The sequence below is a fragment of the Haemaphysalis longicornis genome, unplaced genomic scaffold (genome assembly GCF_048455015.1).
Source record: "Haemaphysalis longicornis isolate Haplotype H1 unplaced genomic scaffold, Haemaphysalis longicornis Haplotype H1 scaffold_1, whole genome shotgun sequence".
Taxonomy (NCBI): domain Eukaryota; kingdom Metazoa; phylum Arthropoda; class Arachnida; order Ixodida; family Ixodidae; genus Haemaphysalis; species Haemaphysalis longicornis.
This window is the reverse complement of record NW_027526203.1, coordinates 11,835,708-11,861,631: the sequence shown is the minus strand read 5'-3', so window position 1 is coordinate 11,861,631 and position 25,924 is coordinate 11,835,708. Positions and strand designations below refer to the sequence as shown.

Sequence of the window (25,924 nt, the reverse complement as noted above, 5' to 3'; positions counted from 1 at the left end):
ACTTGTTTACCTCAAATACTACCAGCAGTTCGTGAAACCCACCCAGGCTTAGAGATTACTGCAGGCGATTTAATAAAGTCTTTGTCATGTCTCGCAGTATATGTATCTATAGGGGCCTTTCGGAACGAACAAAACGCTTTATTTCGTAGTTTCGAGATGTGCGAGGAGGTATCGTGCACGTCCCAACGCGGGCAGCTTATTGGGGTGTGCGCGTTTCGATCTTGGAATTGCGTACGTGATTTCGCTTTTTTTAAACCAAGGTTACGAATTCGGCAGCCATGTTTGACGATACGGCGCCTTTCTCCCTTCTTTTGTTTTTTTTAGATGTTTAGTTGGGCACGTGGTCGCACCCCACACTCGCCGCCCGTTCATTGGTCGAAGCTCACGCGCAACTTTTGATTTCTGCCAATCAAATGGCGTCAGACTTTTAACTGGATGATTTTCGCGAACGCTGCGCCTTCTAGAGACGTCGTGTGAGCCTGTGTCGGGCGCACGGAGGCGTTCATATTCGACCTGCCCACAGGTAAGAGCAGACACACGTCTTGCGTTGTCCGAGCACCCTTCTTGGCGTTGGTCTAGTCGCGGTGTCCGAGCACCCTTCTGTTCTCCTTCCTTTTCTCCGGTCAACCCAGACGATGGATACGACCTGCCCTGCCCGCGTTCGTGGTCGGGGCCGCTCTCGCCGCGTCCGCCGCCCTACGGATCAAGAGCTCGGCGGGTTGTCGTCAGCGTCGGCATCGGGGTATGCGACGGCTGCGTCGGGCTATTCGACGCTCGGAGCCGTGGCAATGCCGCCGGGAACCCAGCAGACGTGGGCGTACGCGCCGCCGCCACCACCGGCGCCGTCGACAGGCTCGGTGATGTCGATGTGGTCGACGGGCACAGCAAATCTGGCGCCGGCCATAGACGCCCTGGCGCTCGGCGACGGGCCGGGCGTGGGCGCCAGAGTGGTCAAGGTAAATCGACTCTCTTCATCTCTCCGGAGTCCTCTTGCTGTTGTTGTTGTTCCTTCACGGTCCTAAAGGGTTTTTTTTTTTTTTTTTTCGCGCAAATTATCTGCTTTCGCGAGGAGCTAGCAGCAACCCAATATGGCGCTGCGAGGTTGGGACCACGTGGTCTTTTATGCTTGTCTAGACGGGCCCCCCCCCCCTTCAGGCCTAGGCTTTTTTTTGTAAGCGAGCCTTGGGTTTGGGTGACTAGGCTTAGGGTTGAAACGCCATGCCTGCGCTCCAAGGACAGCTTGACGGACTTTTGGAAACATTGACGAAGTTCCGCGATGGTTTAAGAATTCAGTTTGGATTTCTTTTTAACATGGCGGAAGTTCTGCGTTTTTTTAAGAATACGGTTTGGTTTGTTTTTTACGTTGGGCGGACTTTTCGCATTACTCCTTTGCTGCGTGCGCACGTGGCTTCTTGTCAAGTGGGGAAACTTAACTGTATTTTAATCTCCTTTTTTACAATGAAGTATCTAGTTATTTTCAGCGAATTTTATTCGCATGCCGGGTCAAAAAAAATCGAGTGGCATTTACGCGGAAGTTTCGCTTCGATACCGAACAGTGTCCACTTGTTTCTTTCCGGCCTTACGGGCTTCGTTTTATACTTTCATGTTTTATATAAATATTTTATATTTATATATCTGCCCTTCTCCTGCGCGAACTTGCGTCAGCGGGCTGGATCTGAGGCGGCTGTTTTTGCGAGGTGTACGTGAGAAAGTCATACCAAGCGGAAGTATTTTCAGCTGATTCTACCAGAAAACATAACTGGTAATTACAAGCACTTAACCGCGGGTTTATTCGTGTTTTATGCACTGATGTATTTGTCGCGAAGTTACATAGTTCACGCGACTCCGTTCACGTTGTGGGTGGATGAGAAAGTGCATTACGGCTTGGGGAGTATAACAACAAGAAAATCCGAACCTTCCGAACATCGTATTCGATGAGATACGGAAATGCTGGCTACATGCTTACTTTTTCACGCGCGCAGGCGATATTCCAAGCCTGCCGAACATTCGATCATGTTCGAACATTTCGTTTGTGTGCGCAGCCAAGTAACTGCAGTAGTTCGAGGACGAAGCCTGTGAACATTCAATCAGATTCGAACGTTTTCGCTTGCGAGCGCAGCTATACGCGCACTTCGAGGATGTGTTCGATTCGATATTAGGAACCACCGCGAACATTTGATAAGATTCGAAAAGTTTAGTTCGTTGCAAGCAGCTGTATCCGCGGTAGTTCGACCACGTGGTCGATTCGATAGTCGAAACTTCCCGAATATTCGGCATGTTTCGGAAAGTTTCGCTTGGCGCATGCGGCCGTATCCGCGGTAGCGATGACTTGTCCGATTCACTCACTCGTGAGTACTCTCATTAGTACTCATTTGTACTCTCACGAGTGAGCACGATGATGAGTGAGTACAGACCCATACAAAAAAAAATTGTTGATTCCTCTGTCATAGGAATCAGTAAAACACGACAGTGAAATGTGCACCGAAATCTGCAGCTGAGCATGATTTGCGGGTCGGCGACTGTCTTGTGGGTGTGCTTGGCGAGCCATGTCCTGCTGGCAGGTCGCTTCGGCAAAGGTGCACTGGCATTTCCGTGACGGATATGACGTCAGTGAAATCTTGGTGTATCCCGGCACCAAACACTGTCGTGGTAAAATTTAAAACCCGAGACAGGGGTGAGACAGTTGCGCATATTGCGAAATTTGATACAAATTTGTTTCCCTGCGCCCGCTGCTCCAAAAGCTTGAAAATTGCAAAAATTGCGCCAAACTGCTCCAAAACAGTCTGAGAGCCAAGGATCTTAACGCTCCCGTCAGTTTCAGTGGGGGAAAATTGTTACTGACTGCATACTTTTACAACATGTCCTAGGTGATGCTGTTTGTAATTAAAGGATCAATTAATTGAACATTAAATAAAAAAAAACCCGCATAGCTTTTTCTAAAGTCGCAATGTTGGGTTGCACATGTTATTTTCTGAGTTTCCTATCAAAAACCACTGCGAAGTCCTGTAGAAAAAATACTTGTGTGTCTGTGTACTGAGGCAACAAACTACTTGTGCAAGTTGATGAAAAAACAGCAATTTTCGGAGCACCGGATCTCCAGAACGACATTACTGGGTGGGCGCCGCCATCTTGGTGTGGTAAAGAGCGGGAAACATGGTCGCAGGGCGAAGCAGTTGCTCGTGGTTCAGGCAGAGTGCTCTTCGCCGATTTCTACTGTGGTTCTGGTTATCTGGAGTGGCTGGGTTTACATTTAGTCGTTTGATCTGTTGCGGGAAGTTGCGCCACTTGAAAGATGGGAGTTCATCAAAAACGTGGTGCCCGCGAATTCACCGTGTGTCGGCCTTGAGTGTGAGGCACGGTGCTTGCTTAAAGGGAAATTTCGGACTCATTGCGGTGTTCTAAAACGTAAAGTTATTGCTGCCTTTGACTGAGAGCTTTTGGGCGGTGGGAATTGGACGATCGGCACTGCAGAAGTGGTGGCGCAGGCTACATCGCCGTAGAATGTTCAAGCAATGTCCGATAGCGGGACGGGCGCTGTTATTGCACATTATTAATAATGGTTCATCTATCTGAAGTGAAATTTAATGCCGAAGGGAGGTGGCTAAACATACCAACGTTACTCAAATTACGATCGTAGTGAACGTGCACCTTGGGGATTGGATTCAATGGGAGGGCTGCTGGGGTGCGACGACAGTCACCTTGCGAATTTCGGCATTCACATGGTAATAAAAATGCCTTTCGAGTGCATAGTTTTTCAATTCGATATTTTCAATGGATGACCACGCTATCTATGCATACAGCCTAAGAATTTAAAAATGGTGTGTAAAAAGGTAGTGCAGTTTACCTTGTGATACTCTGGTAGACGAAACTTTATTGAAAGGCTGTTTTTCCCCCCAGAGTTGCCAAAAATTTGATTTTTTTAGGCTCCTAAGGTGAGATAATGAATGTCGTTCTTCTGCTCCAAATCAAGGTTCTTCTGTTCCAAAACCGAGATTTCGCTGCTCCAAAAACTGCTCCCAAATCTGATTGAGCTGTCTCACCCCTGCCGAGAACGAACAACCTTAAGTATGTACTCTAGTATTAAAGGTTGCTTCTCACCGCAAGAAGATCCCGTGTGCAGGGGTGCACCCTTTACAGGCCGCTTGCTTCATTGTAGTGGCATCACTTCTGTGACGGATATGACGTCAGCGAAGTCTTCGTGTATCCGGGAATAAAACACTTCTGTGTTAAAAATGAGTATGATGAGAGTACAGGCCCAGAAGAGTGCGACGATCGGTCTGTACAGACGTGTGTACTTGCACTCGTGAGTAGTACTCATGAGTACTGTACTCGCGAGTACTGAACTCGCGATTACAAGCACTCACGAGTAGTACTCAACAGTACACTACTCGCGAGTACAAAATTGCGAGTTTGGTCACGTACTCGAATCGCTATGAGCGTGCACGACTCAGGGATTTCGCAGCAGCCCTCTTAAAGGAGCCATGAAGAGAAAATGCAAGTTGGTTTTATTCGAAAGATTTCGTGTTTTATAGTGCCCCCAGCGCTTGTCCGGATACAAACGGTGCTTTATTCACTGAGAAATTAAACAATTTAGGTTAAAATTTTGATTTTCCCGCTCAATGGTGCGTTTTCGTGGTCCCAAGTGACATCACAGGAACCGACCGCTCTGCAGCCTAGAATACCTTCATTCACGCATCCGCCGTACAGGGTAGAGACACGTATACGCTGGCGCCGCCATTTTCGGTTGCTCGCTCGCCGCCGAAGCAAGTCATTGTGTCAAAACCGCGCTAAAATTATCGCCGCAACGTGGTTTACTGAAGTTTGAATCATATTGTCTGTTTCGCGTTGCTAGGTCTCGTGCGAAACGAAAAGAATAACGCGTTGAGCCCATTGGCCCAATTGCGGCGGCACGGGACCGTTCAAAGGTTGTCTCCACCCTGTACAGCGGTGTTGGTTTGTTCCCGCGTTTCTTTACGTTTCGTAACCTAGATGGCGCCACCATACCGTGGCAAGCGTTTGGTTTGTTTTTGTCCACATTTAAACCTGGCTTGTTTTTGTTCTGGGAGAAAATATTCGTTCCCTGAAAGTCTACACCCTGTACAGCGGTGTTGGTTTGTTCCCGCGTTTCTTTACGTTCCGTAACCTAGATGGCGCCACCATACCGTGGCAAGCGTTTGGTTTGTTTTTGCCCGCATTTAAACCTGGCTTGTTTTTGTTCTGGGAGAAAATATTCGTTCCCTGAAACAGTGCTCGCTCGACAAATGGGGTCACGTAAGACACCATTGCTTGCGTCAATCGGCCAGTGTCGTCTGAGGCAACCCCAAGCCCCGTAGTGCTGTGCAGCTAAACCAAGCATGCTGTGCGCAGTACGAACAGCAGAACGCATCAGTACTTCTATGTTTACATGTGCTTTCGTAACTTCCACTGTTTGTCCCATCATTCTTATTGCTTTGTAAGGAATGTGCCCTAATTTAAGCGCAAATCGCTCGTTCGTCTAGTTTGTAAGCTCTACCTAATTTGCGTCTGCTTCTGCCAGCCTCCGCCAATCGCAGAGCTTAGCTCATGTGACATCATAGGTTCTGTTGCGGGAAATGAGCTGGTGGGTCGCATGACCATTCCCGTTTTTCCTAATTATGTAGCTTATTTGAGCGAAGTTTACGTTAAAAGTGGTGTCAGTATGATTCTAACGAGACAATCTTTTGAATGAACCAAACTTGTGTTTTCTCTTCATGGCTCCTTTAAGGAAGGTAAAATGATGTTATAAAGGGAAAACTGCCGTTGTTGCCATTCCCTCTTCCACGGTGTTGCTGCACTCAGCACTCACCACGGAATTGCCATAGTGACACTAAAGCAAGGGCAGACATGGTGGCTTCACTGGAATTGCTCCATTCAAATATAGGTCAATTGGCCCAGTTCAGTGCATGAATGCAAGTGGCTGATTGTGAGAACGAATTAGTAGAAACACTTTTTAATACGAGTAAATGTGAATACAGATTGAATACGAGTAATTGTGAGTACTAATGAGAGTACAGATTGAGTATAAGTGAGTACAGATGATTCGAGTACAGATTGAGTACGAGTACTTGTGAGGACTAATGAGTTTGAGTACAGATTGAGTATGAGTGTGAGTACAGATGAGTTAGTGCGAGTACTCATGAGTACTAATGAGTTTGAAAATAGATGAGTACGATTACAAATGAGTATTAGATGAGTGAGTACAAGTGACTTGAGTACATCGTGAAGGGAAAAAATTGGGATTGAGTTTGAGTTTGTTTTGTCGACCTGCAGCCCCAGCAGTTCGACGACCTGCCCCAGGTCGGCGGGGCGGAGGTGGCCGTGGCATGCAGCGGCCGCGGGGCTCGTCGCGGGCGGCGCGAGGAGCTCGCCCTGCTGTGCACGCGGCCCTCGCACGTGCAGGGTGATAAGTCGGGCGCCGTGGGCCAGTCCCTGGAGGTTCTGAGCAACTACTACCGCCTGGTGTCGATGCCGAACTGGTGCGTGTACCAGTACCACCTAGACTTCGTGCCCTCGGTGGAGTCAAGCAAGATGCGGCGCGCGCTGGTGCTCGAGCACCGCGAGATGTTCGGCAACGCGTACGTCTTTGATGGCATGTCGGACCTGAAGATGACCAAGCGGCTGGACAGCCTGGTGACCGAGGTGCACTCTCGGCGGCCAACGGACGGCGCGTACATCACAGTCCGCATCAAGCGCGTCAAGGAGCTGGCGCCCAACAACCCCGAGATCCTGCGCCTGTTCAACACGCAGATGCGCCGCAACCTGGAGCAGCTGGACTTCGTGCAGATCAACCGGCACTTCTTCGACAAGCACCGCGTGTCGGCCTTTCCTCAGCACGGCCTCGAGCTGTGGCAGGGCGTCATGACGGCCGTCGGCCAGCACGACGGCGGCGTGCTCATGGTCATGGACACCATGCACAAGGTGGGTGGACAGCTCCCGAGCTGGCTGTAGCTCACCCCCCAGCTCACTGTGTGCATCTTGAAACCTATGCAGTGTGGGTTTTCTTGCCACGGATTGCGTCAGGTAAAGCGGGGACGAGGGGACCTGTGTCGGCAGCAACTCTAAGCTGTTTTTGCAAGCACCCACGCGTCGACGAGCAGTGTGCGTGGGGTGAGTGCCGTTGTTTTTGCGTGGTCCTTCCTCCCAGGTGCTGCGGCGGGACAGCGTCCGGGACATCTTCGTGAGCATTCGCTCGGCGTCCGACTACCGTGGTGAGGCCACCCGGCGAATCGTGGGCGCCGTCGTCATGACCCCGTACAACAACCGGACGTACCGCGTGGACGACATCGACTGGGACCGCACCCCCCAGAGCACTTTCAAGCAGGACGGTCAAGATAAATCGTTCATCCAGTACTACCAGGTGGGTGGGCTCGGGTTACCAGGAGGGAAAATGGATTGATTGATTTATTGATTGACTGATTGATTGATTGATTGATTGATTTGTGGGGTTTAACACGCCGATGCAACACAGGCGATGAGGCGCGCGCCGTAGTGGAGGGCTCCGGAATAATTTTGACCACCTGGGGTAACGTGCGCCGAAATCTCGCACACACGGGTGTACCAGCAGAGAGGAGGCATTCCTGAACTTGGCGGCAGCAACTACTGGTTTCACTTAGTCTCTTGGACTCCTGGCCATAAACTTCTCTTCTACTGCTACTACTAGAAAGTGCCTGGGTTTTTGCGGTTCTTCCAAGCAGTGCTGGACCAGGTCAAATGTAAAAGGGTTTGGTGTTCGAAATCCTCCTGTGTAATGCGGTGAAACTCTGTTGTGGTTGTTGTGAAGGTCTGATGTAAAAAGGTTCCCCGGAGAACTAGGGGGGGTGGTAATGCAAGTCTTGTGAGAATCTGGCATTTGCGGTCAACCTTGGTGGTGCCTTTGGCTGAAAATGGGCCCCGGAGGGGCTGGTTGACTGGAGTCAGTTGCACCTTTCTCGTGACCTACACTCGGGACAGCGATTGTGTAGTTTCGGAGAAAGGAGTAGCAGAATCGCATGGCCCACGTTGGCGCCTCTTGGCGTCCAAACGGTGACGGTCACAGCCTGAGGTCCCTCTCGCAGGAGCACTACGGGAAGAGCATCCAGGACGCGAACCAGCCGCTGCTCGTGTGCCGTCCCAAGGAGAAGGACCGCCGTGCCGGTCGCAACGAGAACACCTTCCTGGTGCCTGAGCTGTGCATGCTCACCGGGCTGACCGATGAGGTTTGTCTCCTGGCTATTTGGTGGCTTTGCTTGGCTCAGTGGCTTCCACTAGTTCGGCTGCAATCCCTGCACATTTGGCTAGTCTCCTGTTTGAGGCCTTTGGCAGGCTCCTTTGTGCGATGAAAGCTTCAGGCAGCCTCTCTGTACTGGCCCCTTCTGCTGTTTAAAAATTAAGGCAAGAAAAAATAACCGATTGAATAATTTCACAGTGACAAGTTATTAGAACAGCAATTTGGTGGTCGACTGGTGTGCCGTGTTTTGTTTGCATTTAGTGCTGCGATGATCCGCCGTTGTAATGCAAAACTGGCCCGGATGGCAGGCTAGCCAATTTTGTAGCGACGACAGTTTGACCTTATTAGGCAAGGCTCTGCTCCCTTGTGGGTACAAGCGTGGCATTTCCTGTGCGCACTCGGTGCAATCTACTGCTTCCCTTGGAACACTGTTCTTCGATCCAACTGCCAAAACAGCTCCTCTGTTCCTCCTTGGTAGCCTAGAGGTACAGTTGTGGGTTTCGAAATGAACGCCCCGAGATGGAGCCCCACGGTTTTCTTGTTCGGTTTTGGAAAACATCCTCTTAGCTATATTCTGTGCTTTCATTTTTGTAAATAAAAGTAGTTCGTTACCCTTTAGGTCGGTTTAGGTGTGGGGCACAGAATATGAACATATTTAAAGGGGCCATGCAGACAAGTTTGTTTTGCTTGAAAGATTGCGTGTTTTATAGTGCCCCCAACGCTTGTCTGGCAGCAAATGATGCCATATTCAGCGAGAAATCAATCATTTCAGGTTAAAATTTTGATTCTCCCACCAAATCGTGTGTTTTTGTGATGTCTGCAATGAAGTCATGAGGGCATGCATATAAACGAACTTCCAGTGCGTCATTCAACTCTGCAGCCTTGCTTGCTGTCAGTTGTCCCAGGTGGCGCTACCATACTCATCCATAGATCGTTGTCCGCCGTTGCTTTGTTTTTAACCGTGTTTGCAGCTGGATTGTTCTTGTTACTGTAGAAAGTAATTGTTTCGTGAAACATGGGGTATCCCCGACAAACAAGGTGACGAAGACGTCGCTTACGCCAATTGGCGGCCTGCTGTGCAGCTAAAACAAGCATAGTGCGCCCAGTACCAACAGCAGTGCACATTGTAATTTTCATTGTTTACCCCACCATTCTTACTGCTGTAAAACGAATGTGCATTGCATTCAGGCACAAATAGCTCGTTGGGCAAGCTTATAAGGTGGGCCTGATTTGTGTTTGCTTTTGGCAGCCTCTCTGCCAATCGCAGAGCTGGGCGCATATGACATCATAGGTTCTGTTTCGGGAAATGAGCTAGTGGGTCGCGTGGACATTCCCTTTTTTTTCTTATTATACAGCTTATTTTAGTGAAGTGTCCATTGAAAGTGGTGTCAGTGTGATTGTAAAGAGGCAGCCTCTCGAATGAACCAGACTTGTATTTTGTCTGCGCGGCCCCCGTAATGTGTATGCACCGCACCGGAAGCGCAGAATGCGTGGCCGCCGTTCTGGTGCGCAGATGCGGGCCAACTCCACGGTGATGCGGGACCTGGCGACCCGCACGCGGGTGGAGCCGCCCAAGAGAGTGCAGAACCTGCTCGAGTTCATTGCCCGCATCAACGGCTCCGAGGCGGTGCAGCGAGACATGCAGGCGTGGGGCATGAAGTTCAGCGACGAGCTGGTCTCCATCAAGGCCCGCGTGCTGCCCACCGAGAAGGTCATCCAGGTGGGTGCCGAGAAGGTCATCCAGCCCGGTTTTGTCTAAAGGGGCCCTGCAGCACCCTGAATGTATTTTGGGGTAAATTCTATTGTCCCAGCAATCTCTTCCCGCAAGAATTATGAAAACCCGTTCTCTATCGCTGAAACTACGCACTGTGAGAAATCGTGCATAATTGTTCCCTCTCAACTCGACCGCGGACAACGCAACGAAAGCTGCGCGCTCTCTCCCGGAGAGGGGGGCGGCTCACAGCGTACTCTTCGGAGGCCTTCGATGTATCATAGGCTGGGGAGTCTTCTCCTCTTCTCCGCAACATGAAGGGGTCCATCTCCGGTCTGGTGCCACAAAAAAGCAGGCATGCTTGCTTGCTCGCAAGCGCGCACTCGGGCTGGTAGGATGTTTTTGAAGCAATAAACGTTTGTTGGCGAGTGGTCTCATTGATGAAAGAAGAGAATTGAGTCCGTCACTCAAGCTCCGCATGCACTCAAAACACAAAAGAGACGGCAAAACTCTGCGTACAGGTTCAGGCATAGAAGACAGTACACAGCGCCGATGATCGCGGATCATCGCAGGTAATGCAGGAAACATGCCACGAAGAAGACCAGCAGCAGCCATTAGGACAGCCATGGCCGCAATGACGTTTAGGTCATGCCAAGGGTGCACAATGAGGAAAATTGGAGAGAGCACAGTTAGTTTTTCTGGGTCTTTCACAGGGATTCCCACGCTCACCGTTTCATGTGCACGTGTAATATTTGGCTCTGGTATTCCTGGCAGTGTAATCTAAGCGTCGCACAGGTTTACTTGCACTGCTCAAAGAGTTTTGCAGGGTCCCTTTAACACTTTCGTGAACGGGGAAAAAATGGCTGTTTTTGGGTGTTCCGGGAAAAAATTTTTCTTGCCACAGACAATGAGTGATGCTGAAGTGTAAGATACCAAATGATAGAGAAATACTAGGGCTTTCTAACAGTAATAACTTCAAACAACAGATCTTTAACTAATTTTATTAAAAGATTAACAAAACTAAAAAAGTAACAAACTGATTAAAACATCAGTGCCACTTTGCACCGGTCAGTTGTTTTTGGGTGGTCCAGGAAGTTTGAAAGATGCTAAAGTGTAGGTTATGATATGATAAAGGAAGAATGGAGCTTTCCAACAGTAATAGTTTCAAACAACAGATACATTGGGAATTTTATCAAAAATTGTGAAAACAAAAAAGAAAAAGTAGGAAAAAGAAAAAAAATTGATAACCTCACTGCTACTTTGCACATGGTAGACATACGTATAATTTGAAATATACACTTTGAACATAAAACGCTTATATGCAAATATGAGCGGCGTAAGTACAAAAGTTGTTTACATACAAAAATATAAATATAAACACGAACAGCCATTTGGGGCACTACGCCCAGGTCAATTCCGGGCCGTCTTTGTGGAGAAAAGTCGACTCAGCACAGTTGGCGTGAAACGGTCTTGCCCGAACGAAGTCGACACCCTGCAGATAAGAGCTGTCGCCTTTAGAACAGGGCCGGATTTGTTTATAATGCGTGCCTGCATTAGAGGGACCGGAGAAGGAAGCGAAACTCAAGGGCGTACACCTGGTGGTGGTCCCGGGTGGCTTGACGCGCCTTTGCTGACCGTAGGAAAGTCTGACGAATCGAAGTCGTCTGTAGTGTGTGCTGGTACCATTGTGCACAGATTCAAGCTCAGTTACATCGAAATTCGCCGTTCACGCTAAGCACCGGTGAGCAGTGGCAATGCCATCACTGAAACCAGGTGAGCTCATCTCCCCGGCAGCAAAGGACATTTAAAAATCCCCCACGTGGTGGAAAAATGAAACTCAAAAGCGCTCGGAGAATGCCAAAATTTGAAATTTGCATTCATCGATGGCATACTATCGATGGGAATAGGCATGGTCGCTAAAGTGCTAAAGGGAAAGCTTTCTCGGTGGTACGGACAGTGTCTTGTCAAAAACTAGTGCATTTCCCCACAGACTGGTTGGTCGACCGAAAATCTCAGATCTCTGGACACATGGTGTGGTCGTGAAACCGGGCTTTTATTGTTGTGTCAGAGCGGCTACTTGAACAAAGCAAAGAGGGAATGGTGCTAGATAGACACGCATGAAAAAAAAAAAAAAAAATCGTGAAGGATACCTTTATTTTGTGAACCACGTATGGGTGTGCATTTAAATCATTCGTAGATGTATTTAATTAGTGAATTAGTGCGTGAAAAATTGTCGTGTGGGTTCTTTCCCCATTTGCAATTTGGGTTCTTGAAGGTTCGATGACCGATGCGACGCACTTTCAGTGAAGGTTTGACGCACTTTTAGCAAAGGTTTTGATGCAGTTCGGATGCCAGAAATCTTTCGTGCTTCTCTCAACTTTCTTTAGGAAAGGATGGTGAAGTTTTTTTGTATGCTGCACACATTGTCTCCCAGACCCAGTTCTTGCTACTCAAGGCCTTCAGTGCTGTCGACTTTTTCTAGTGGTTTGGTGCGTTTTTTTAGGGCTTTAGCTATTGATGTTGCCTCGGCTGGATTGCCCGTATAATCTCCAATGTGCCCAATATTCTCAAATTAATTTACTTTGTAATCAGAATGTTTATTACGATTCCAATACCTACTGAAATATGTTACTCCTTACAGCAGTTGCCGTTTTTGTACTGGAAAACTACGCTGTTTTTCAGGTGAAGCTTGCATTGGTGGTGGCATTTCATTAATGGGTAAAGCTCAGTGACATAACAGGGTTTCGTTTTGGTGGATCAATGGCTTTGACTTTGGTCATCGTATTTCGATTGTATTCGAAGTGTTTTCACTTTCGCTGAGCTTAATTGTGCTTCGCGAGCGCCCGCATTTTCAGAGAGAAGAGGTTTTGTCACCGTTTTGCTGAGTGTGGCACTGAATTTGATTGATTGTAGGGTTCAATGCGCTGACGCAGGCAATGAGGTGCCCCGTAGTGGAGGGCTCCCAATTAATTTTGAACACCTGGGGATCTTGAACGTTGGCCGAATTCTCGTACACACGGACGTTTTTGCTTTCACCCTCCACCAGAAAAGCGGCCGCCGCGGCCGGGAATCGAACCAGCGACCTCGTGCTCAGCAGCACAGCGCCTTAGCCACTGAGCCAGTCTTTAGCCCTATAGTCCCCCCCCCCACAGGTGTCACAATTCGAACAGGTAGACAACTCGTCACATAATTCAAATTGCTGAAGCGTGATAAGATCCCCGATAATTCATCGTCCGTCGTTGCCATCCTTGCAGGCCAGCGCCACCCACCGGTACAGTGCGACGACGGCGGACTTCTCGCGCGAGATCCGTGACCACCAGATGCACGTTACGGTGAGCGTGGACAGGTGGCTGGTGGTGTGCCCACAGCGCGAGTCGCGCGCCTGCAACGACTTCATCAAGCAGCTGGTGGACGTGGGCCGCCCCATCGGGGTTGCCATGAGCCTCCCCCAGACCGTGTGGCTGGAGGACGACAGAACGGGGCACTATTTACGTGAGCTGCGTGACAAGGGCGCCAGCATGCAGCTGGTGCTTCTTGTAGTGCCCAACAACCGCAAGGAGCGCTACGACCTGATCAAGAGGCATGCCTGCTGCGAGATCGGCATCCCCACCCAGGTCTGTTCATTTCTCTCTGCTGGATTGAGCTTTTGCAGGTGTGTGAGGCAGCATTTTGGAATGCTTGAATGGGGTGGTTGGTTGGGGCGATGGAGCGTGGTACAAACAACACAGCTACGGACAGGACGCAAGGGCCAGCGCTGGACATCAAGTGAGTAAACTTTACCACACACGAAAAAGGTGCGTGGTAAAGTTTAGTCGGTAAAGTTACTCACTTGATGTCCAGCGCTGGTCCTGTGTCTTTCTTCCCTTGTGTCCTGTCCCTAGCTCTGCTGTTTGTACCATGCTTCATTGTATACATTATATTTGGGAGTTGTTTCTTGTTTTGTATGTGTTTTTTTTTTTTTTTTTGGAAAAGCAGCATTTAGTTATGTGGGTATACAGTGGAATCTCGGTGATACGAATATCAAAGGGCGGCAAAAATATTCGTATCACCAGAAAACGAGAAAACTGTCCTCTGCACGTGGAAACGTGTAGTGCATGCAACAGGTGGTGGCAGCATGGCGTCGGCTCCTGCCGTGAAGGGGTGCCGGTAGCTCCAGTGACCGCTTCTAAGCTTTTGTTAAAACGCAGCTCAAGGCAAAAACTGAACTGCTAATGCGAGGAAGGAGTTGACGGTGTGCGCGGAAACTGCACTATAAAATGTCATTCGCCCCACATGTCCGCCGCAGAGGTGCCCAGCCAGCTGTTGTGAGTGTTTCGAAATTGCTGCTATTAGATGCGCGTCTCCCCATCGGCGCAAGTCATGAGGCCTCCCACTGCCACGTGCAGCAACTGGGGCAAGTTTCCACCACGGTGCCAGGCTGAATCGCCAATGCAGGCGTCCAAAGAACACGCTCATCGCCGACACACAGGAATATGGTGCAAAAATGTGGTTGATGCCTCTTTCATAGGAATCAGCACAACACGAAAGTTACATGTGCCTTCATGGTAGCAGTTGAATGTTTATTATGCATCGATGTGAACTTGCACATCGCTATTTATATTTTGTCGGTATGGCACCGTTAGACGCATCAACAGTAGACACTGGATTGCACGCGCCGAAACATTGCGTAAATCAGACTGAAACCACAGCCCCTTGAATACTGTGCGAACGGAACTGAACCGAAACTGAATGCAGTAGGTGGCGGCGGGTGCCTCAACTCGCTCGCGTCCCGCGTACACGACGGTGCTGGCATCGAGGCGCCAACTGCCGGCGCTCATTAGCGTCATGATGAGCTACTTCGCTTCGCCTCTCCTACACTGCTGCACCATCTGAATGAGGAAGGTAGTGGGAAAGACATAAGGCGCTTTCGTAGACCTACTTGCGCTTGAATTCATAGCGCAGTTGGCAGGCCGCTGTGTACCTCCTGTTGCGGCGAGAGAGTTCGTGGCTCAAATCCTGGCGGAGCCACGTCAGCGGAACTTTTTCTGGCGGTGTCATTTTCATGACGCATCCGACGGAGGTGAGATCTTGGTGTGCGTGGGCGTAAAACACTTCCGTGCCAAAATGAGCCATTTGGTTTGCTTTGACGTGCACGTGGTGTAGGCAACGCGGCAAGGCGATGACAGGACGGCCTAAGTGCAAGGCATAGAGGGAAGGGAGGCATGTGGAGGAGGCGAAAGGGTGAGAGTGCTCACTGTCAGATGAGGGGGAAAGCCTGGTCGCCACCCCCGCCGTGGCTTATTCAAAAAGTGCAAAAACAAAAAGGCACCCGAGTTGCAGCCAGCGGAAGCGAAAGGGACAGCGAGGAGAGAATGTAGCAGGAGATGTGGGGAGGGAGGGTGAAACGTTCTGTTCGTTCGGAGCAGCACCATGAAGAGGATTACCATTGGTGGGCGAGGACTAATGCCATAATGCTTGTGTTCCTGCGCGCACAAGCAAGGCCTTGATATGCAAGGCAAGTAGCTATACCTATGCAAACATTTGATGTGCAAGGTAAGTAGGTATACCTACTTGCCTTCAAATAATCTCCTGTGCCTAGTCAAGCTCGGTGCGTCCCAGAGACCATTTTCTGTATGCTTTCCAGAAAATAAGTTTTGCCTGTAATGTGTCCGAAGCTGAAGGGAAGCCGTGTTGCATTACGATTGCGGTAAGGAACCGGTGGGTTCATTTTGGACTGCGACGTAACGGCTGGCACCGTCTACCGGTGGAACATTGAGCAAGCTGGTACTTGGTTATGGTGCACGTAACTGTGCGCAAGGGAAATGAATGCTTGGAATACTCAGGGCACCGCCTTTTCCACTTGTCTTCAAAATCTTTGTTCACTTTTCATGCGGTTACATGTGCAGTCTGCTCGCCGGCATGGGTGCTGTTGCTCTGAATTGCCACTTGCTCCAGGCACATGTTTTGGCAACTAAGACTAACGTTCATGTCGCCTCCCTAGCAAAAATTCTGATACAAATTCTAATACACGTATATGCTTATTGCCACTAATAGACCTATCAGTCTGTATTAGTCTATTAGGTCTATCAGTTTGTATCAGCCTATTAGTCCTATCAGTCTGTATTAGTCTATTAGGTCTATTAGTCTGTATTAGTCTATTAGGTCTATCAGTGTGTATTAGTCTGCTAGGTCTATCAGACTGTATTAGTCTGATAGGTCTACCAGAGAGTACTAGTTCTATCAGAACCAGTGCAAGTTCGAACAAAGCAATGAAACATGGCAACACATTTTATTATCAGGGTACACAGGCAAATTCCTCTGGCTGACAGAAATCTGGCTGAATAATTTAATGTTACACAAGTTCGTAACCTGATTAAGAACGAATGAATAAATTGTAATGCGAATCCACAAAATAGCTGCAGCATGCAATCAGAAAAGCTCGTCAAACCTGTACGGTCCAGCCGTAGGTACATATCGAGCGCATTAATGGCCGATTGAACACCATTCCCATTTTGATGCAACTTCAAAACGGCATTCACCCTTCCGCAAAACGCGATTCGAATGGAGTCTCTTCGTGAGGCATTCCCTTGAGAATGAACAAAGGAGTCCGAAGCGGCGAGGTGACGGGTCAAAGATGGGTCGGGCGGCGGCCCGGATCACATTTGTCAATGTTCGGCGGGCGCTAGACACATCGCCAACACTTCTGGATGACGTGATGCACACGCTTTCTTCGATGCCAGGCGTTCGTTACACAGCATAGCAGACAGAGCAAACATGTCCGGAGCCGCGAGGTGACGGGTCCATGATGGATCGCGCTGCGGCCTGGTTCATACTTGCCAAAGTTAAACGGGCGTTAGACACATCTCCAACACTTCTAGATGACGCGATGCACATGCGTCTGATGTGAAATAACGCTAGAAGCCGCTTCCTTCTAACCGTCTTCTTCCCGAACGTACACACACGCCAGCCGCACTTTGATACCGCCGCCATCTTGGCCACCCAACTAGAGTGAACTAGAATAGGGGAGTGGCCCGAGCGGGCGGAGACGGCGTTGCTTTCGGCGTGCCGCGCGCCGTCGACCACCGCTAGGGCGGCTAGTGGCGCTGGTGCACGATCTCGCAGCCGGTCAGCCGCGCCGGGCGCCCGCGCTGTCGCCGCAGCCCTCGATCAGACCGGACGAAACGTAGAACTTGGAAGGCGGTGGGTGCACGTGCGTTCGGTTGAATTGGTGCGGAGGTTCTGACGTGTTTTTCAAAACAGTGAGAGAGTGCATTTCGTCAAGGACCAGCATGTGAGGAAGACGGCGAAAAGAAGGACTGATGCGCACTGTTTTGCCCAGGCTGTCACGCCGGCTATCAGGGCGCTCCAAAGGCGTCTTTGATTGCCGCCCCAAGAGACGAAGAGGTTCGAAAAAAGTGGAAGCGCAATTTGCGCCGGCAGGAGAGAGAGAGACAAAACTTTCCTTATCGAGCTTTTAGGTGGGGTGGTTCCTCATTTCAGGTAACCATGTGCCGTTCCGGCTTGACTGGCCCTCTCGACCAGAAGAAGTTGATCTTGAGGGAGGGAGCTGGACAGCAGTATCTCCCACTGCTCAGGAGTAGGGGAAGGAAAAGGAGGTGGGAGGTCTGGGTTCTTGGAGCACTCCCATATTATGTGCCATAGAGTGCCTGGTTGAGTACAGAATTTACATTGTCCGTCGAATTGTGTGGGAAATAACAAATGCATCCTGACTGGATGGGGAAACGTATTTGTCACTATTAGGAGAAGCCCCTCACAGAATCGTCGGCTGCAGTGTGCGAGCTCCACTTTGTGTACAGGCCGTTCTGCACAGGTTTGTGCTAAACATGGAGAACGCGTTCACTGAATGCTTTAGTCTTCTTGATGAGCTTCATTGGGATAGCATCCTTTACATTTTGAGTGTGGTGAAGGCTAAGCAGCAGTGTGAACTTGGGTGCAGTGATCATTGTAAGGCTGTTGCGGCAGAGGTGCGTTTTACCTCACGCCCGCATTCACTTCTACTTCAAAATCATCAGCAGAAGCAATGCAAAAAAACGGCAATCTGCAAAGTATGCTAAACTAGGTAAGTGCCCGTAGTAATGGACCAAATTGCGAAAGAAACTGTGACAGCACACTGAAACGTAATCTGTTCTATCTCGTTCACTGTATGTATATTATAAAAATTACAATCGGGTTTAAAAAAGGTGAAGCTGGGCCATTAGCTGTACACAACTTTGCTTAACATGTAGCATTACATGTAAGTGTTAACATTAGTTAGGTACTGTTCTTTTTTTCTAGTAATTATAACAAGAAACAACTACAAAATAATTTGCCTTTCGCCATGATAGCACCTCTGATCTCTGAAAAATCGTAAAGACTCCATACCATTGCATATTGGCAAGCAAGCAGAAGTTAGTTTCGTTTTTGTGCTATGCGGCGCGTCTAAACTTCCTTTTAGGAGATTGAGGGGGGGGGGGGTCAACGTGCTTATTCGCACATGCGCCGAATAAATAATACATCAGAGTTGACTGCAACACCTCGGCTAAAAAAATTGTCGCTCTTAAATACTGCTATACGAGCAATGACGTGTTTTTAGAACCATGATGCTCTGCCCTGGTTCTAACAGTCCATGCTGAACACTTGCCAGTTCGCGAAAAGTAAGTAATTATCGTTCGTCAGGCAGTATTCGGCATGTTGCGGAGAACACAGGTGACAGTTCATTGACATTCAGAAGCGCCCGCGCCAGATATAAAGCTCGAAGTGAATCAAAATCGCGGATAGCGGAACGAAAGTGCCTGTAACCAGAACGGCCCACCACATCGAGGCCACAGTTCTTGTGCTCGACTTGGAGCAGGAGTAAGCAAAGCGAAAATCACGTTTGGTCGTTTAGAATCTTGCTTAGCTTCTGAATGCCTTTGAAAACCGAAAGAGAACGCGAGAACATGACAGTGCAAGGCCAGACGCGTAGTCTCACTGCGCCAGACCAGCTGCGAAAGGGCGCAGTCGCGCCACCTCGCGGTGTCGACGCCAACCGGAGTGGCTCGGCGCCGCCGCTCGGGACACTCCCTTATTCTAGTTCACTCTAACCCATGGAGGATGCTCTAACCTATGGCTCTAACCCAACGAAGACCATTGGCATGGCTTGGCTTGACTTCGTTGCAGTTTTTTCGGCTTCGTTAGATTTCTTGCTGCTCTTCTTGCAGCCTCGCAGGTACGGTCAGGTTAAAGTCCCATCATCTGCTTTAAACGCCGATCAAGGGCCTTTAGGTCAGATTAGCGTCACTAAATAAAGGCGTAGCTTATTTAGTGACGCTAGGTCAGGTAAGGTGGCTTATCGCTGGCGCAGCACTCCCAGCTCCCATCAGCGCTCTTAATGTTGCGCATTTTTTAGGAGCGAAAATGAAAAAAAAAGTTCACCTATTTTGCATAAGAATTTGGTTGGAGATTTACGGAGTTTTGTTAGTGAACAAAACGCTTCATAATAATATACCAAATAAACATTATTGCTCAATGGCGATCATTTCAACCTTTCTTGGCTTGCGATTTTCCAGAAAAAATAAAAATTCAGGAAATCGCACTTTGCGGGTCCATTTGTATTAGTTTGTATTAAAACCAATACGTCTCTATTAGTTCGTATTGGACTCAGGTCTATCAGATCTATTAGTATTTGTAAACTAATACAAACTAATAGGTGTATTTGTATTAGACTAATACAACTTGTATATGAAACTTATAAAACTGATACAAGTTTGTATAAGACTAATACATGTCTTATACACCTAATACAAAAATGTATAAGACTAATACAAGTTTCTATCAGAATTTTTGCTAGGGCTGTGGTCTGCACGTGCACATTTCAAACTGTGAAACTGGATGTACTGTGAACAAGTTTGGGTGTGCCTGGAGCAAATTCACCAGTGCCAAGACGGTACATGGCTGTTGAGTTGTTTCCCGTTTTCTCCACGGAATCGCGTAGTTCTCTTTGTTTAGCGTCCGTAATCTGTCTTTTCCGTGGGCTTGCTTCAACATCCACCAGGGTTACTGAGTATCCCCAGTTGTGATATCAAGTGGAAATTTCAGCACAAAAATTCGACAAAGACCTGTGTCAATGTCAAAGACCTGTGCCACTCAAATTTCCACTTGAAAACATGAACCAACTAGCCCAACAACAAGTTCTACCAGTTGTGATACTCACCATAGGCCCCATGTAGCAAAAAGTCTGCGGTTGGCCTGCCTGTGCTGAAAGCAAACAGGGCAAGTTGGCTAGCCTGTTATGTGCTGACAGAAGTACTCGAGCGCTTTTGGCTGCTGCCGTAAGTCATAAAAGAGAAACCGTGCAAACTTGAGCAAGCAGTACCTTAGGGGGGGGGGGACACTGGTATTAAAACAACTTCTTTTAATTTTCAAGTAAACTTTGTGAAACTGGTCACTCTTGCTGCCTTTTTCCCACTGATTTTGAATATGCCGTTATTTTTTCAGTTGGTCAGTTTGTTCCCAAGGTAATTAGAGATAATTGGCTACTTTTGGTGAAACAATACACAGAACAGTGTTGGTCACAAAACAGTAATCTTTGTATTTTCCATACTATGAACCCCAGTTTTTTGACACACTGTTTGGAACTAATTTTACAGCTCATTAAACTTTGGTAGCACCAGTGGCAAGGTGTATACTGGGGAACTCTGGACGGTTCCGCGCAGGTGGTGCTGGCGCGCACCATCTCGAACCAGAAGAACCTGCGCTCGGTGGCCACCAACGTGGCCATCCAGCTGAACTGCAAGCTGGGCGGCGAGGCGTGGTGCCTGGAGATCCCGCTGAACAACACCATGATCATCGGCTACGACACGTACCCCGAGTCGGGCTGCAAGGGCCAGTCGGCGGGCGCCTTTGTGGCCAGCATGAACCGCACCTTCACCCGCTGGTACTCGCGCGTCGCCTTCCACAAGACCCACCAGGAGCTGGGCAACACGCTCGCCAAGCACCTGCAGGACGCCATCGGCCGCTACAGCAAGGTCAACGGCGGCGCCATACCCGAACGCATCGTCTTCTTCCGCGCCGGCGTCTCCGACGGGCAGGTCCCACAGGTGCGTGCTGTTATCACCCGACTGGTACATACACCGGGAGGTTCGGTCTGTGCACGAGGATTGACCTGTTGGCACAACGTACCCAATGCATTTGGCCTGTATACTGGTAGTATTTAGCCTGTTGGCCCCACGTATCTTGACATGCTTGGTCTGTGCAGGGTGTTACGATAATTGGAACACTTTGAATTTTTTTGCTGAGCGAACCACTGCTTGGTCTGCGCTCAAGCTTCTAACGAAGGTCGCATTTTGTGGTCTCTTTTGTTTAAACGGGAACAACGACGGTACGTACCTGTTTATTCTGAAAATAAATAAAAGCAATTTTCGCCTCCGGGGAAAATAGCGGCCGATTTGGGCATAAAAGGCAGTACGAGCTGATCTTCGAACGACGGGCCCACCTGGGACATGCATAGCGAAACGGACGGTGGGGATGGATACAAATGGGGTTGCAGGCGAACAGAAAATGTGAAAGCAGGTGAGGAAAACAAGTTTGTTGAACTGTGGGGGTGTTTTATGATTGGTATCAGCTGTTATTCAACTATTTGTGATCACACTAAACTGGGGGTGAAAGGGATTTTCTGATAGTCTGCTAGCTCATTTGGCCCCTTCCTACCAGGAATTCTCATCATGCATACCTCAGGTGTGGGCCGTCGTTCCAAGGTCAGCTTGCACTGGCTCGTCCGTCCAAATCGGCGGTCACTTTTCACATGGGCGAAAGTCATATTTATTTCCAGAATAAAAAGGTAAGTACCATGATTGTTTCCGGTGTCGCTCAGAACAGGCCGCAAAATGCGACCTTTGTGTGAATTTTGAGTGTGAACAGAGCAGTGGTTCGCTCAGGGAAACTTTGTGTTCCAGTTATCGTTGTAACACCCTGAATACTGGTACGTTCGTTGGCCCGATTTACCTGACATGGTACCAACATGCTTGGTCTGTGCACCGAAAGATACGGTATGTGCCAACCAGGTGGACCTGTTGGCCCAAAGCACCTGACACGCCCGTATTCAGTCTGTGCCAACAAGATTGCGGCCTGTTGACCCACATCTGCACTTTGGCGGATGCCTAAACTGCTTTGGCACTGCCCGTACACACTGTTCTACGCCGACGTCGGTTGTCGCTTCCGGTAACTGTCTGGAGTATGGGTTTGGTGGGCATTTTTAACATGGTGTGAATGAAGACCACACTGTGGTGAGCCAAGTGTCATCTTGCACTTTTAAAGCGAAGCTTTCCGCATGTCGCTGCTGATGTCCGTGCACAGAGATGTGCTGCAGTGAAGCCCACTTTCTCTGGCAATGATTGCAGGTCAAGTATGGAAGACGCTTCTATGTGAAGCTTGGCGACAACTCTGTTAGCCCCCTCTGCCAAATGCAGAGGGAAGAGGGGAGGGATGCAGGCGTGAGATGGTGCAATGTGTATAGGCCTAACGTCATGTTCCTATGTGACGTTGCTTTGCATGCTGTAATACCCGTGCCACACGTACACAAAAAATGACATTAAGTGTTTAAGGCCTTAAGATAAATGTCATTAATCGGGCGGGCCGTGCTAACACGAAAACGTAAAGGCATTAAATGTGTTACGCATGATGGTGATCATGACCAAAAAGAGAAATTCACTCCTATTTTGGAAGTCTTTAATGTGGAGAAAAACGCCTTAGAAGCGTTAAAACTGTTTTTTTTTTCGAAAGAAAATTTTATGAGAAATAGTGTTTTCTTAAAAATGGTGGGAGCCATTTCTAAAAGTGGCTTCAGCATGCCGTCGCCGGCCAGCGGTGGACGAATCCGAAAAATTTAACCCGGAGAGCAACGCGATGTTCTTACTTTTGCCTCTGTTCTAGTGAACTTCGTCTTCGTCAAAACTTCGCCACCAATTGTGCACAAAAAATCGTCATATTTCGAAGTTCAGCTACATTTCCGCGTCAACACTCTGGTGCTGAGAGTTTCGGTGGCTTCATTTGGTGCGCGTCGCGTTCGAGAGTAGGCAGATTTAAGGCGTTCGCGAAGGTAAATGAGTTGTGCGGAACTCCTTAAACCAAAATGACATTAAAGCGAATGGCATTAGATTTTTGCGTGTAGCAGCAAATTAATGGCATTAAAACTTAAGGCATTAAGCATTTAATGTCATTTTTCGTGTACGTGTGGCACGGGTATAAGGCCGTCAGCCACAGGGCATTGCATTTTGAGATTTAGGACATTAGGCCTGGCATCATATTTTGAGGTTTACACCATAGAGTTTCATACTAATATACACTAGAGGGAAATCTGGCGCCACTGTCTAGGGGAGCCGCGCTTCAGCGAGCGTGCCATCATGTACCGGGCAGGCACGTTCCACTTGTCCTTGGCATGGCTCACGAACAGGCTGAAAAGTTGCCTCTGGCTTCGAAAATGCAACAATATTACCGCAGGAAATTAATCGAATTTGTTCTGTTATTATAAAATTAAAGCTCCAGAAAGATTTGTTTGTCAGGGATTATTTAGAAGATTCATAGAAGATGAACAAAAAAATAATGTTGCGCTTTTTGGCTTCGAGACGAAAAAGAAGCCATGTGGCTAACCAAGCCAAGGAGGCGGGGAACGTCTCTAGCTGCAATGGCGCCGCCCACGGCGGCCCGCGAATGCAGCGCCAGATTTCCCTCTAGTATATATTAGTATGAAGCTCTATGGTTTACACTTCAAGGGGTGGCACTGCTCTTGAGATTTCTTTTAATTCTTAAGTAAACTCTTTAACTTGTCAGTCGTGTTGCTATTTTTTTCCCTCTGATTTCGAATATGCCAGTATTTTTTGAGTAAGTCAATTATTGGAACAATTAGCAAAACAGCTAGTGTTGTTCATAGCACTGTAAACTTTACATTTTCCAATACTATGAACACTGGTGAATGCAATAAGAGAAGCGGTTTCTTGATGCACCGCTTGGAACTCATTTTAAAGCTCATGAAACTTTGGTAGCACCTGTGGCAGGGGCCATTTCGAATGGGCATTTCAAACACCAAATTTTAATGAGCTTTAAAATGAGTTCCAAGCGGTGCATCAAGAAACCGCTTCTCTTATTGCATTCACCAGTGTTCATAGTATTGGAAAATGTAAAGTTTACAGTGCTATGAACAACACTAGCTGTTTTGCTAATTGTTCCACCAAAAATGGCTGCCCTTAATTATCTTGGGAACTAATTGACTTACTCAAAAAATAATGGCATATTTGGAATCAGTAGGGGGAGAACGCAACAAGATTCCCAAGTTACATAGAGATGACTTAAAAATTAAAAGAAATTGCTTTAACCCTTAGACAGACACCCACTCGAAGTACTCACTGTACGCCAAGCAGCAGGCACCAATTCACGCCGTAGAGCCCAAACCCAAACGCAAAGCCTACGAAGTGCATGCCAAAAAGTTGCTGCGATTATTCTAGAAAATTGGGGCACACCTTCAGAGGCGAACATATATGCCCGCACTGTGGGATTGGCCGTCACGAGAAAGCTTCTTAGACGGGGGGGCGTGCATCATCCCTGGAATGCTGCAATTATTGTAGTGGCTGGCAAAAAAGTTAACTTCCTCTACTTTTCAGTTACATTCTCTATCACCCGCCGCTGTGGCTCAGTGGCTAAAGTGTTGCGCTGCTGAGCCCAAGGTCGCGGGTTCGATTCTTGGCCACGGCGGCCGCTTTTCTGATGAAGGCGAAAAGCAAAAACGCCCGGGCGCCTGTTAAAGATCCCCAGGTGTTCCAAATTAATCCGGAGCCCTCCATCCACTACAGTGCGCCTCATAACCTGTGCAGTTTGGGCTCGTTGAACCTCATGATCAGTGGAATGCCACGCAGGTGAGGGAGTGGGAGATCGACCCGATCGTGTCGTCCATGCGAGCGCTGTTCCCGGAGACCCACCAGCTGAAGCTAGCCTTCGTGGTGGTGACCAAGAGCACCTCGACGCGCTTCTTTGCCCGCCCCAACCAGGCGGGCACGATCAGCAACCCGCCGCCCGGCACGGCGGTCGACTCGGAGGTGACGCGCCCCGGACGCTACGACTTCTTCCTCGTGTCGCAGAGCGTGCGCCAGGGCACCGTGGCGCCGACCTACTACAACATCATCCACGACACGACGGGCCTCAAGCCGGACCACATGCAGCGGCTTGCCTACAAGCTGACCCACTTGTACTTCAACTGGCCCTGTACTGTGCGCGTGCCCGCTCCGTGCCAGTACGCCCACAAGCTGGCCTTCCTGGCCGGCACCAGCCTGCACGCCGAGCCACACAAAAGGCTGACCACAACGCTCTTCTACCTCTGATCAGAAGGGCTGTTAAAAAATAAAAAAATGTGTGCCGGAGTTCTGTCTTGGCCAATCCCCCTACCCCCTGCTCATTTGGGAGGGGGAGGAGGGAAAACTTTATTCGGCTGAAGAGCTGGTAGGTGGGCGGGGTCGTTAGTCCAGGACTCCATCAATTCTACCCACCCACCGTCTTCGCTCTTTCGGTCAGCCATGGCTGCCTATTTGGGTCAGAGCTGGCAAGTTCTCTCTCCCACTGCTCGTAAGTAGGGCTGGGAATTGGTTTCAAGCCTGGCTTTTTCTCGCACTCCCAGATAGAGTATAGGGCACTGGCTGCAGCAGTTGCACGGGGGGATATAGAGTGTGGGGTGAATGGGACAGGGGGTCACTTGTTCTTGATATTGTGAGTCAGCTCCTGGTGGGTAAGTGCGTCAGGATAGCCTGTAGTGTTGTGCGTTATGTCGCTGAAAGTAGTCCCCGGTTTGCAAGACCTTGGGCGAGCGCATGGGCTGCATAATTGCTGCGGAGTAACGAATGGGCGAGCCGTTCAAAGTGACGTCTTTTGGGGGGCTTCTGGGCTAGAGCCTGCATTGCTCTTTTGGAAATCTCTGCCGCCAGTGCGTACGAGCGGCTTGGCAGTCTGTGATGGTGCTGGCTTGAGTCTGCGCAATGGCTAATGTGATC

General features: G+C 49.0%; 1 protein-coding gene across 1 annotated transcript; it reads left to right on the top strand.

Moving 5' to 3' along the window:
• The first annotated feature begins 375 nt into the window (after positions 1-375).
• LOC144175149 (piwi-like protein 1) lies at positions 376-25,314 on the top strand. Its single transcript, XM_077704231.1, has 9 exons — positions 376-523; positions 633-956; positions 6,289-6,936; positions 7,163-7,375; positions 8,073-8,213; positions 9,738-9,944; positions 13,190-13,549; positions 20,609-20,992; positions 24,800-25,314. Exons 2-9 carry the CDS (start codon positions 636-638, stop codon positions 25,259-25,261), a joined length of 2,736 nt encoding a protein of 911 aa, XP_077560357.1. The 5' UTR covers positions 376-523; positions 633-635; the 3' UTR covers positions 25,262-25,314.
• Positions 25,315-25,924: the final 610 nt, after the last annotated feature.

Bases quoted from the DNA above. Each gene is read 5' to 3' on its own strand.
- LOC144175149 (XM_077704231.1), top strand. From the start codon at position 636: ATGGATACGACCTGCCCTGCCCGCGTTCGTGGTCGGGGCCGCTCTCGC. The intron at 957-6,288 runs GTAAATCGACTC...GTCGACCTGCAG, and splicing joins TGGGCGCCAGAGTGGTCAAG to CCCCAGCAGTTCGACGACCT. The intron at 7,376-8,072 runs GTGGGTGGGCTC...TCCCTCTCGCAG, and splicing joins CGTTCATCCAGTACTACCAG to GAGCACTACGGGAAGAGCAT.